At 42.1% G+C, this 13,140-nt stretch overlaps 3 protein-coding genes and 2 non-coding genes across 5 annotated transcripts in view; 3 read left to right on the top strand and 2 right to left on the bottom strand.

Moving 5' to 3' along the window:
• Window positions 1–49, top strand: part of Pmar_PMAR001338 (hypothetical protein) — a gene marked incomplete at both ends in the record, with an annotated part of 424 nt that extends 375 nt beyond the window's left edge. Inside the window, one exon of the mRNA XM_002783453.1 lies at window positions 1–49. Within this exon, the coding sequence (XP_002783499.1) occupies window positions 1–49 (49 nt within the window).
• A 209-nt stretch (window positions 50–258) lies between these two features.
• Window positions 259–3,503, bottom strand: Pmar_PMAR001340 (hypothetical protein; the record flags this gene model as incomplete). Its single annotated transcript, XM_002783454.1, has 4 exons — window positions 259–267; window positions 320–509; window positions 933–1,027; window positions 3,429–3,503. The coding sequence occupies 4 exons, from the start codon at window positions 3,501–3,503 to the stop codon at window positions 259–261; spliced, it is 369 nt and encodes a 122-aa protein (XP_002783500.1).
• A 2,210-nt stretch (window positions 3,504–5,713) lies between these two features.
• Pmar_PMAR001341 lies at window positions 5,714–5,795 on the top strand. Its single transcript has one exon. It is a non-coding gene; the product is annotated as a tRNA-Arg (tRNA).
• Window positions 5,796–5,943: 148 nt separating this feature from the next.
• Pmar_PMAR001342 lies at window positions 5,944–6,025 on the top strand. Its single transcript has one exon. It is a non-coding gene; the product is annotated as a tRNA-Trp (tRNA).
• A 1,175-nt stretch (window positions 6,026–7,200) lies between these two features.
• On the bottom strand, window positions 7,201–12,979 carry Pmar_PMAR001343 (conserved hypothetical protein). The gene is made up of 9 exons (XM_002783455.1): window positions 12,830–12,979; window positions 12,239–12,357; window positions 11,754–11,851; window positions 8,501–8,596; window positions 8,384–8,457; window positions 8,267–8,334; window positions 7,734–7,795; window positions 7,460–7,528; window positions 7,201–7,413 (listed from the first exon to the last, which is right to left on the bottom strand). Exons 1-9 carry the CDS (start codon window positions 12,945–12,947, stop codon window positions 7,320–7,322), a joined length of 798 nt encoding a protein of 265 aa, XP_002783501.1. The 5' UTR covers window positions 12,948–12,979; the 3' UTR covers window positions 7,201–7,319.
• Between the last annotated feature and the right edge of the window lie 161 nt (window positions 12,980–13,140).

Genomic DNA, 13,140 nt, shown 5'->3' on the forward strand with positions numbered 1-13,140 from the left:
TCAAAAGTTTGCCCGATCGACAGCGTTTCAGTTCACCCTGGTGATATGAAAAACACTAGTGAAAACATATCACCGCGAGTATCGGTTTTTTCACCGGCTCTTACGCCACTTCACGTTACAATGGGTGACGCTTCACACAACATTAACAACCATACAACAGCTATTTAATTCAACCAATACCACTCCTTGGCAAATTCTCATAATATCAACCCCATTGACGATCCTCTCTACTTGCACAATTATAGTAAATCTCATCCTCTAGCCTAGCTACATTTCAACCACATTTCCATAAACGAATCGACCCTCCCACCGACCTTACCAGGCCTCGTATAGAGCTAGGGGTCTCCTTCAGCACAACACTATCGCCTCCTAACCACTCGGGGACTTCCCCCACTCTAGCACTTCTCGAAAGCATCGCTGTAGTCCCATCATCAGCTAGGGGCACAACAGCGAACATAATCATATAATCTCGAGTACTCACTGGCCAGATCGACTTAGCCGCAGTATGCCTACAACAAAAACTCGTAAAACCAATGTTGGAGGAATCGAAATCCCATTTCACGTGAAATACATCACGCGTTTTACGCCGTGTTCAATGTGAAATGTGAGATATGTTTTCCACTGCTATTTTTCATATGATAAAAACCTCAATGCATCTATGTTACATTCATAATACCATCATGCCCAACCAGTGTTGTAATATATGTTCGCTTCCCTCAGCCGACGCTAGGAGTTTCCTCACTGATTATACAAGTTTATATACGAAGTAGAGTAGAATTGTACATAAATCACTCAAAATTTCCAAAAAATTTTCTCAGAATTTCATTATTGTCACCAACATGTGTGGTTAACAATGTGCATATTTTCTCACACTGTCCCCAACAAACGACTAGTTGATATCTAATCCTAAAACGAATATAAACTCCCCCTACTTCAGCACACAGCCGTTGTCCTCAGCCACCACCTTCTGGTACGCCATAGTATCATCGCATCTCCCATACCGATCAATATCACTGAGTGCATCCACCTGAACTCCCACACACATTTACCCAAATCGATCAACTGGGCGCGCGCTTTCTCACAATATCAGCCGTCCTAGCGTGCAGTCCACGACAGGTCAATGCAAAAGCAGGCCATTGATTATCAGGGAACAAGTCGAATGTGGAATATACCTGCACCAATGAGTTCAATTTCCGTGAAAAAATGAGTAAAAAAACTACAGCAAAAAAACATACAGTAACAGTGTAAGAAAAATGTGTTCATATACACCAACTATGCATGGTGATGATGATAGGGGGAAAAATTTTCGACGATTTTTTTCCGAAAACTCCATTACTACTCTGCAATTAGGATCCTTCACCTCCGTCTCGACACTCCAATTCACCCCATTAGTGAGAATACTTTCTGATATACCCACTTGTCGTCTGCCATCACGGTCATCACCAAGGAGAGCACGCGGAAACGACGCTGAAGAACCGAACATATAAAATCACAACAGTAACAATACTCAACGTCATCATATGTGTGTAGGCAACCTCGCGTAAAACGCATATTATCAACAAGAAAAATTCTGATAAAATTTTCGGAATTTCTCTTCGATTTTCATAAACTTTCACCGAAATTTACGCGTAAACTTCTATAATCAACAACATATTTCCCCCTACTATCAAATTGCTCCTGGTGCGGTATGGTAGACAAAACCTCATCAATGAGCTGATTAATCAACGCCTTCATCGCTTTCAATGGTAACCTGTCGAGCTCCTCTCCTCGTGTGTCGGCGGTCGGAGACAACTCTGAGATCAGATGATGAAATTCCAAAACCTCAGCGAAATGAAAATACGATATGCATGAGAACTCATTTATTATACAGAAATCCACCCGCACTATACCACATCTATCTCAACTCTACTTCAACCCAAGTATAGGTATATGTCAAAAACATCACCACTAATCTTTCACTTCCGTTTTACGTCAAGTGGCGAAGTAATACTCTGCGAAAAACGCGATATTCGCGATGATATGCAGTAGTCGTGAAACATGTTTTTCACTAGTGTTTTTCATATCACTAGGGTGGTGAAACTTCATAGCAGGGTACAGCAATAAACCCTTACACAACCCCACAATACCATCACCTTCATCACCCACCAACTCGTAATCCTTTCCCCCTGTTCCCAACGAGCTGCTATCCGTCACCCTTGATGACATACTCCTCACTGGAGACCTACGGCAAGATACTATTCAGTTGATGAGAGCTAAAATAAACGTAATATAACAATAAAATTTTTTTATACTCGATCATAATCTGTCGAATTGAAGTGATTCGCGACGATACGACCGTGAAAGCAAATCTACAGTAACATATATAACATGTTAATGTTTTTCCGTACATATACCAGGCCTCAGCCGCTCATCTCGTAGCCTCTGCTGAGTTCGCAGCCATACTCCTATACTGACTACTATTTGTCTGGTAAAAGGAGCACTGCTAAAAAAATTCACCAATTTTACGTCAAGTGGCGAAGTAATCGAAAAAACGCGGTGATATGCAGTAGTCGTGAAATATATTTTTCATATCACCAGAGTGATAAAACTCCAATAAACGAATATATAAAATTCTCCCAATATTATATCAGCATCCTCATAAACTATCTCTACTTACCCTCCCGCTTCGATCGACATATCCAACAACACCGCCAAGGCGATCACCATACCGCCGAAAATTGTACTCAAAAACGTCAACTTCAGAAGGGCCAGGCCGAGACCAACACCATTTAGCAACATAGTCGATGTAGGATCGACTACATCCAGTGGTATCGCTAGAAGCACATATGATGACCTCGAAAAGAAGTATGATAACTGTGCTACGACCACCGAGGGTAGTAGACGCACTAAATGAGGGAATTTCACCTGAATGAAAAAAAGCCAATCCGAGGGGCGAAATATGCACATGGTCAACCACATGTGTCGACGACAATACGAAAATTCTGGGAGGAAATTTTGGAAAATTTTTACGCCTAATCTGTATATGAGCTCCGATAATCAGTGAGTAAACTCCTGAGCTCAGCTGAGGGAAGCGAACAGAAAATCCAAAACGGGTGAGGAAATATGCACATGGTTAGTAACAATGTGAAAATTTGGCGAAAATTTCCTAAAATTCTTGTTGGATTCTCGACAACACTAGCGACAACTACTACTACTACTACTACTACTACTACTACTACTACTACTACTACTACTACTACTACTACTACTACTACTACTACTACCACTACTACTACTACTACTACTACTACTACTACTACTACTACTACTACTACTACCACTACTACTACTACTACTACTACTACTACTACTACCACTACTACTACTACCTTCCTCTCACTAGAGTGAACTCCTGCATTTCTATTCCCACTGTTATTTTCATCAACTACTTCGTCAATTTTTCCCACGGCTTGAGTACCAGCCCGCCTCTCAGGAATGATGCTCAGCTCTATACTCTTCAGCATAGCCCTTCGCCATCGATCCGCTTCAATTTCCCTCAAAAATATAAATGTCAATTTATCAAACTCCACTACGGAGGAGTTCTGCTGCTCATCGCGCTTCACAATTTTCCTCCTCGGATCCAGACTGTCACTAAACGCAGTATCAACAGTGCTAGCAGCATCATCTGAGGCTCTTCGGGTCGTATTCACGAACGATTGTCGGACGAATTCGCCCTCAACGTTATGCAAACGTTTTAAGACGACTCTGAACAGGAGGAGGAGGCATATAATTTCGAGAGAGGAAGGGTATGGAAAATAACCGATTTACTACTTGTATCCTCGCGAACCAGTCCATAAGAAGTGATCCGAAGAAAGCGCACTGATAGTGTACTGGCGTAAATCCAGCCGATATCGCTCACTGAAATCACTATGGTACAGTTCGGTAAATTCCAGCCTGACGAGGAAACAAAACATAGTGGAAATTCCCACTCCCATTATCATCATTTTATAACAAATAGAACTAAAATAACTATGTACAATTTGCAGTACTGCAATGGAGTTTCACCACCCTAGTGATATGAAAAACACCAGTGGAAAACATATTTCACGACTACTGCATATCACCGGGAATATCGCGTTTTTCACCGAGTTTTACGCCACTTCACGTAAAACGGGTTGTGAAACTCCAACGCCTTCAATTTCGACAACGATGAATCAAAGCGGCAATTTGAGATTTCTCGCCAGACGACGAGTTAAAAGAGTAACTCCTCTAATAAAAACTGGGATAGACTTTCACCGATACATCAAAATTTATTATTTTATATTCATTTCGATTTATTCACTAGATAGATTTCATTGGAGTTTTACGTGAAGTGGCGTAATACTCTGTGAAAAAACGCGATTTTCGCGGTGACATGCGATAGTGTTTTGTCAAACGTGTTTTTACTAGTGTTTTTCGTGTCGCTAGGATGAAACTCCTTTTTTCACTCTACAAAATCACCTAGTTCTTCATAGACTTCCAATCCAATTCAATTTTATTCATAGATTCAATTGATTCCAAAAAAAATTTAATTTTCACAGTCGGTCTACTCAACACTCCCAGTGAGGGGGGGAGGGGATGATGCATATGGTCAATCCCATATGTCGGTGACAATATGAAAATTCTGAGGAAATTTTGGGGAATTCTTGTCGATTTTTGTGCAAGTTTCTACCCAAATTCGTATATAATCTCCTATAATTAGTGAGGTAACTTTTAAGCTCAGCTGAGGAAAGCAAACATATATTCCTCCAACACTGCTGACTTGTATTAGAGCATACGCCTACTACCAGCCGTCCGTTTTAATGGTGACAAACTTGTCAACCGATTTTCGCCGTATTCGCAGTGAAGTCGGTCCGGAGAGTACCACTCCCTTGCGAGGATCAACGGGGAGCATTGACCCTAAGGAGTGTTTTCGAATGCTAATTCGCTTGTCGTCGATCGATCGAGGCGGCATCGGTCAAAAACAGATACTGCAACAACACAGATAGATGCGTAAAAAATAACACGAGTATGGAGTATTGGCATCCTTGTAAAACAACAGACAATACATCGCGGTTTCACCCTAGTGATATGACAAATACTAGTGAAAAACGTATTTCATCGTGTTTTTCACCACTCTGCATAACACGGGTGAAGCTCCATTGTTTCCGTACATATACCAGGGCTCGGCTGCTCATCTCGTAGCCTCTGCTGAGTTCGCATTCATGCTCCTATACGGACTACTATTTGCCTGGTAAAATGAGTACTGCTGTTATATGAGAAGAATGTGGCGCACCAGGAGGTGATCTTCTATATACCTCAGCGTTGAGCATGAATCCACTACTAATAAACCACTGATACAATGCGGCAAGTCTCCGATAGCTTTGTCCATCTACAATGTAGATTCTACATCCTACATAAGCCTGATAAATGACGATGCTAGCATTACTCTGTACTTCACAGCATCGAAAACAAATAATAAGGAATAACCATACAGACACTGAAGGGGCGATGAGCTACTTGAAATAGGGCACTTGATGACGGTATGTTCATACCACTTTCAGGTGAGTAAAGAAAGCAACACTTGCCTCTTCCAATTCCATCTCGTATCATACGAGTCGGGCCATGAGCACTTTATTATTGAATGAGCATCACCACAATGGTAGCTTTAGATAATGCTACAAAGCCACCTTCACGGTTGACTGCAAAATTCATCTTCGGCGTAGTCTAACAGGTCAGGACATTCGCACCGCTCATTGAACAAGCGAAAGATCCAGGTTCAAATCCTGGCGCCGAACATATTCCATTCGTATTCGAGCGCGCGTTGCATCATGCATTGTCGAAGAACACAGCGCCAACTCTACTTTTTCCGCGAATGTCTCAAGGACTGGCAAAGAGGACATCACCTACTTGGATGGAACTCCCAGTAGCAACACTATTTCAGCATTCGGCGTAGTTTAACAGGTTAGAACGCTCGCACCATTCTTCAAACAAGCCAGAGATCCAGGTTCTAGTCTTGGCGTTGGACAATTGCAGTTGTAAATGAGTTCATACTCACCTTTCACAACATCTTTTTAATAACCCTGATAGCTTGTACGCATTCTCTCCACATTTCGCCTGTAATCTATGATGTCTGTGTGCTAGCAAGAGTCTCAGTTTCGACTTCAGCCGAGCCTTTCCACGGGGTTTGTTTCTGTTCTACTTGTTCGAATAATTCGAACCAACGAGATACACCTCTGTTCTCCCCTTCCTTTGCTTTGCCCTTTCCAAAACTGTAACTAGAATCACACTGAGATCGACTCCTGATCGTCAGAGGTGGTGAAGTTTACTCAATTAACGCTAGCTCTAGCCTTGTAATTAAGCGATCATGCGAATGGTAGAATATGAGCAACTCGTCGCTTCCACGATCAGTAACCAGTTCGAAGCGACAGGTAAGTACTCGACGATGAATCCAACACTAACCGCCTGTCCAATAGATCGATTTTCAACTTTCAAAATCGCGTTTATTGAACACGACTTCAGGAACGATTCCGGAAATCGATTTCGAGAGTCGATTCCAGCATCGCACACAGCCTCGTCTGTCGAACGAGCGGCAAGGCAAGAGGTCAGGAGAATTTGATAATTCCCATGATTGCTACAGGGTGAACCACTCAAGCCAACGATAGAGAAGCTCACCGTCGGCATGCGAACAACCCGATCGACCAATCGTTATCCACCATTGCATCGGTCCCTACATTCTTAGTCTTGAAATCAGATTTACTGTGTTCTGTTACCGTACACCCCTTCAGGACTTAACTCCCGTGCAAAAATGAGGTTTTGTACCGTTGAGTGTCGCCATTGCCAACACTCGTCGCTCTTCCAACAGTGACTATCCCCCCACCGACTGGTTAACTCAATTCCCACAATGTCATGAAAGTTTTATGACAAAGTTTATTTATAAGTTTAATGCGGATGATAAAACAGCATTGGTGGAATAGAATCGTAAATAGTTGTACTTCGGGCATAACCAGACTACAGTGGCACACCTCATGACGAGTCGTTGTTAATACAACAAATTCTCGTCAACTCTACTCTCGAGTAGAAAAGAGCTTTCCCCTACAGCTATGGTACACTGGACCGCCAACACACTACTCAGGACATCCGAAAGAAGGCGGAGCGGAGTTTTCATTATCCTTCCCACTCAAAAAACTCAAGACCAATAGAACCAGCAACTGACTGTGGATGCAGTTGTTATTGACAGTGTGGTATTAACTTACGTTATGATGGCCTCAGCCACCAACAGTATATCATTGAAACGACTCGAGTGTACTTCAATAGAAATATTAATACATATGCATATTCATGCCTTCGGATTTTCCTCGAGGCCATCTTACCTTCTCATAGTTGTTCTTGAGATACATATAACAGTGAAGATACCTAAGCCGAACACTTTATCATCCAACCCAACCTCTTCCTCATCTACATGCTGATCAGCTCCTGCAATTCGTTTTTCAAGTTGAAGTACTGCAGAGCGTCATGGCGAGCCACAAAACTGACAGCACAGTAGTAGGTAAAGGAAATCATCCAGTTCTCGGCCGGGAACTCGTCTCGAAATTTCCACATGGCTAGGACCACATTCTGCAATCAGTTTCCCCATAGGAATATTTCCCCCATTGTTATCAAACCCTGGGGGGGGCGCGTTATCTCTCAAAGTTGAACGCTTCCCTAACTAGATGGTCATCCTATTCTGAGCTCACCTGAGGAGGTCTCCAAGCTGAGGAACATTCACGACGGATTTGGTGGCTTTGGACTTAGTCGTCTAAGAAAAAAACGACCACTATGGAAAAAAGGTCAACTACTACATAATACAAATTATGAGGAAACTTTGAAAGATCCTCACTGGCTTCGGTACACTTTACCCGAATTTGCGTGGAAACTTCTGCGGTAAACAAACCACTGAGAGAACGTGCACATGGTCAACTACATGTGTTGGTGAAAAATTTTAAACTGAGAAAATCCAGGGATAATTTTTTTTGTATCTTTCTACCTAAACTCAAATGATGTACACTCCTATAACTAGTGAGAGAACTCTTGCATTCAGGTGGAAATACAATGGATTTTCACAACCCGTTTTACGCGAAGTGGCATTAAACGCGATATTCGCGGTGATATGCAGTAGTCGTGAAATATATTTCTCACTAGGTTTTTTCATATCACTAGGGTGGTGAAACTCCGATATATACTCCAACACTACTGACCACATTCCCTACTATTCCAAAAGTCCGCTCACTTTGCCCTCTTTTTCGCATACAGTTTCTCTTTCCTCCACAGCTCTCTCAAACTCCATCTGCCGAATAACTAATAACAACAACAACTTACAATTTCGCGCGCCACAAAATTGCCCTACTCTCAGCTCGAGCCTGATGATAGACCTTATTCTCGTCTTGAGTGTCATCACACCATTTCAGATATTCACCCAATCTGGACAGTAGTGAAAACTCCTATGGCGAATTTGTGGTATTACTTTGCATTGAACTGAGCCTGGACTTCAACACCGAAATTGTTACCATCCTCTTCTCGTGGTACGTGCATAAGGATATAACGCTGAAGTCGAGAGAGCCTGTTAAAAACACCATCTAGATTCACTACTACTATTACTGCTACTACTACTATTGTTGGTACTACTACTATTACTACTGCTATTACTACTACTACTACCACTACTACTACTACTACTACTACTACTACTACTACTACTACTACTATTACTACTGCTATTACTACTACTATTACTACTACTACTACTTCATTCATTCATTGAGCGCTTCAGTCCAACTAAGGGACAAGCGCGCTCCGAATAATAGTAAATTTATGCCATTTCCCTCTGTCCATGGCTTTCTCCCTGATGTTTCTCCATCTTCCTCCACGATCCTCTACATCCTGTTTGACAAGCTTCAACCACTTCGAATCAGATTCAATCTCTGATTCTATCCATTCTCTTTGAACCGCATCCCTAGGTTGCCGCAGAGCATGACCAAACCAACGTAAACGTCTTTGATTCATAATCTCCTTAACGGTAGAGCCTTCCAACCAGTCCAGTATTTCAGCCTCACCCACTTTCCAATCGAACTCACCATCAACATCACCATTATTCGACTGGTTAGTGTTCCGACCCCACCTTATGATATTGCTAACCAATTTGTTGCAGCACCTTTGCAACCTTTCCGCATCGTTCTTGACCTACACCCAGGTTTCGCAATTGTATAGAAGAACACTCATTACGCAGCTCTTGAAAATACGTTTTTTGGTCATGGCGAGAATTCCCCTAGCCTTCCAGATGTTTTTCAGATCGTTGAACACAGCAACCGCCCTTCCAATTCTCCGGTTTATTTCCCTGGTTAGTTTCATTTTCGTTGTGAGCAAGGTACCCAAATACACCATTGACCCTACACATTTCAATTTCTGACAGAAATTTTCTGTCCCTCGACTAGTTGAATACAGACTTCCTCAACCTCTTCCTCTACTACCCCTCTCCTGTACTTCCCGACCATTCTACTCTTTCTCAATGCTCTTTGCCTCTCGATAGTGAGATCTGTATAACTAGCACACTGACCTAATCTAACATGCGTTTTTAGGGCTCTTTCACAATGAAAGGTACTCCCACAGGAAGGACACACCCACTTCTCTATTGAATCCAGTGCTCGATCGAAACCAAGTTTCATCATCCTCAACTTATCCCCGTCCTCATCCACTATCCACCCCGCCTTCTTGACAATATACTTTATAGTGCTACCGTCATCATAAATAATTTCATGCGTGGGATGGAACGAAGCATTCACATTCTCATCCTCTAGAGGCCTAAGCCATCCCTCATACGTACCGTCATCCCATTTCACCCCCACTCTTTCCTCACGCCTCTCAATCAGAGCAACTTTGCTACTATCCATACCTTTCACCATGGCCACTGTCTTCCCAGCATTTATCAAGAGTCCGACATAATAGGCAGCTGCTTGCAGTTCCTGCAGAAATATCTCCACGTCTCTTACGGATTCCCCGGCAATATACAAATCATCAGCATAACCGAGCCATTCCACAACCAAACCTCTTTCCTGGCATGCTTTCAGTGCCGCTTTCAAACAATGATCTAATACCAATATGAATATCACAGGAGACAAGCAAGAGCCCTGACGAACCCCTACTCGCTGGCTGAAAACATCAGAGACCTTACCATCTTGTGACACCCTTATAGCAACTTTTGCATCCGCATAAATCCTTTTTACTAAATTCACCAGGAAAACTGGCATTCCAGCCGACTTCAAGACTTTCCATGAAGCTTCCCTTTGTAGCGAAACTCCCGCTCGGTAACACAACTGTCCGGGACAGTCTGTCCCATCTCCTCCGGCACCCCACGTTGATACGTGGATAGTAACACAATCGCTGTCCCCTTATGAGGAAATCCCTCATGAAGGGATTGGACGATCGATTTCCGCTATTGTGTCGCTCTGTCTCTTTAACTTCTCTCAACCTTAACTCACTAATCTTCTACTAACTACTACTTCCACTACAACCCTATGTCTAGTACTCAGTCGTCAATTAACGGGGAAGGAGCTGCGACCATTACTACACCATGACAAAGAATCGAAGGCTTTCTGGAAGTCTACAAAGACTGATGCGATCTGGTTTGTACTCTCCCATTTCTTCCACAGTAGACGGACGGGATCTCTACAGCTCTTACCAGACGTGAAACCGAACTGATATTTCATTAATCGTTTCTCAGCAGCTTCCTTGATCCTATCTAATACAATTGCTGATATGATTCTTTCCAAATACGATAAAAGCGATATTCCTCGATAACCCTCAGGTGATTTCTTACTCCCTTTTCCTTTAAATAGAGTGATCAATACAGCTGTATGACTCTCCTCGGGCAACGGCTGTCCTCTCCAGAACCCTCTGATCACTACGCCCAACACCTTGCGACATTCCTCCGAATGCTTGAATAACTCAGAGGGAATCTCATCAATACCAACGGCTTTACCATTTCTCATTCGCTTACATACTTTCTCAATTTCTTCATCATCCGGAGCTGCAATAGACACCTCCCACGGCTCTCCTTCTACCTCGGCCAACTCCTTAGCAATGTGAAAGTCCCTTCTCTTCTCATATTCCTCGTTCCTTTCTATCTTCTGTTCACCCAATAATTCATTGAAGTGTTCTACAAATCTATCGACATCCATTCCTGTCAGATCCACACCCTTATTCGCTTTGCCTCCCAGCATTTTGACTATGGGGAATAATTCTTTTAGATTATTAATCCTAGCTGCTGCTTCAGCTTTTTCTGCCGAGTAGTAGCTATTAGTAGCTACTACTACTGCCGAGTAGTAGTAGTAGCTTTTTACTACTACTACTACTACTACTACTACTACTACTACTACTACTACTACTACTACTACTACTACTACTGCTACTATTACCGCTACACCTACTACTACTATTACTGCTACAACTACTACTACTATTACTACTACTATTACTACTACTATTACTGCTACAACTACTACTACTACTACTACTACTACTACTACTACTACTACTACTACTACTACTACTATTACTACTACTACTACTATTACTGCTACTATTACTGCTACAACTACTACTACTATTACTACAAAAACAACTGTGAGTATTCGAGCGAGAACGACATAACGATGGAAGAGCACACGACGACCCGACCTCTTCCTCTAGCCCGATGAAACGTCGCTGTCTTCAAGTATTACTTATCACTAGCCTTATCAAACTCCTTAGTAACGATCCTGTTCACTTCAACTACTACAGGGTTCGGTTTACCCGACAATATTCCCTCTGCTGAACACTCCTGATCACAGAGTGATATAACACTAGAAGGGATAACAACCCATTTAACGTTGCGAATATACAGCGAACACGAATGAGAGCAGTGGACATAGTATGGTCCTAGGGCTTCACATATCTACAATTCGACACTTACGCAGTCGTGACTGAAAATTGTCGAATCAAGTGGAAGAGAGTACTTCTGAGTGGCTCTGTAATTTTCGATAAGACTAATACAATTTTTTTGTCGAGTTTCAAGTGCGCGACTTGGATTTATGGGTAATCAAGCACGGAGAGCTCAATGGTGAAAGAATTAATTCGAAATTCGTCAAAATAAAAGGAAAAAGTGCCCGTCCAGTTCGCGCGTTTCTAGATGGCGCGCACTGTACGTTAAACGAAAATCAGCACTTACCTTCTTAGCAAAGGCATCCTCCAGTTCCACGATGTCCTCAGTCCTAGTGAAGATCTTCGGCAGACGCTCCTCCAAGTCCAGTATTAAACCGGGAAACTCTTGAATGATACTTTCGCCCACTGAAAAACAACAAACCGATGCACTCTATACTACTTCTATGATGATATGCGATACTAGGCTTACATAAACTTTTTTCCGGAGGGGGGACTCACCACAGAAAAAAAATCTTTTTTTCCTGATATTTTTCAAGTTAAAAATCGGCGATTCGAAACATCGCAGATTGTTCACAAACTATGATAATTTCACGCGATCCTATGTAAACTATTTTTCAGAGGGGGTTGATTGCGAAAAACGGTTTTTTTTAATTTTTTCATCAGAATTTTTCGACGTGCTGTACATAGAAAAGCATCATCCTCGCAGATCGTTCACAGAGTGGATACCATAATGGTGATATGCAATAAAATATAAACTGTTTTTCAGATAGCATTTACTACAAAAAATCTGTTTTTCTGATAATTTCAACGATTTCCATCCTCACAGAATATTCACGAACTGTGACTGAATGACAGCATAGACGCGTGTCACCACTACCCGAATCAAATCGTTGCATGAGCTCGTCGAGTTTCTCCTGCGTACGAGCAGCATCCTCCTTATTAATCTTCATCTCGCTAGATATACGTCTTTTCTTACTTACAGATTGATCCACCATAGAAACGAAGATAGCAACAAGAAATGCTGTAGGTTTTCCCGAAATATGCAGCAGTAGCAAATTTACATAAAACTCTGATAAAAAGGAAACTCTGAGAATTTCGCTCTCATTTGTTTTTCTGTCAATGGGTAGATCACACCAAATTGGAGAAGAAAATTTTCCGAAATTTTTTGCACGAGCAGTTCAAAAAATT

This window comes from Perkinsus marinus (assembly GCF_000006405.1).
Source record: "Perkinsus marinus ATCC 50983 genomic scaffold scf_1104296936976, whole genome shotgun sequence".
Classification (NCBI taxonomy): domain Eukaryota; phylum Perkinsozoa; order Perkinsida; family Perkinsidae; genus Perkinsus; species Perkinsus marinus.

Bases quoted from the DNA above. Each gene is read 5' to 3' on its own strand.
- Pmar_PMAR001343 (XM_002783455.1), bottom strand. From the start codon at position 12,947: ATGGTGGATCAATCTGTAAGTAAGAAAAGACGTATATCTAGCGAGATG. The intron at 8,597-11,753 runs GTAATACTTGAA...TGTTTTTAACAG, and splicing joins TTTGATAAGGCTAGTGATAA to GCTCTCTCGACTTCAGCGTT. The intron at 8,458-8,500 runs GTAATACCACAA...ACTACTGTCCAG, and splicing joins CAGGCTCAGTTCAATGCAAA to ATTGGGTGAATATCTGAAAT.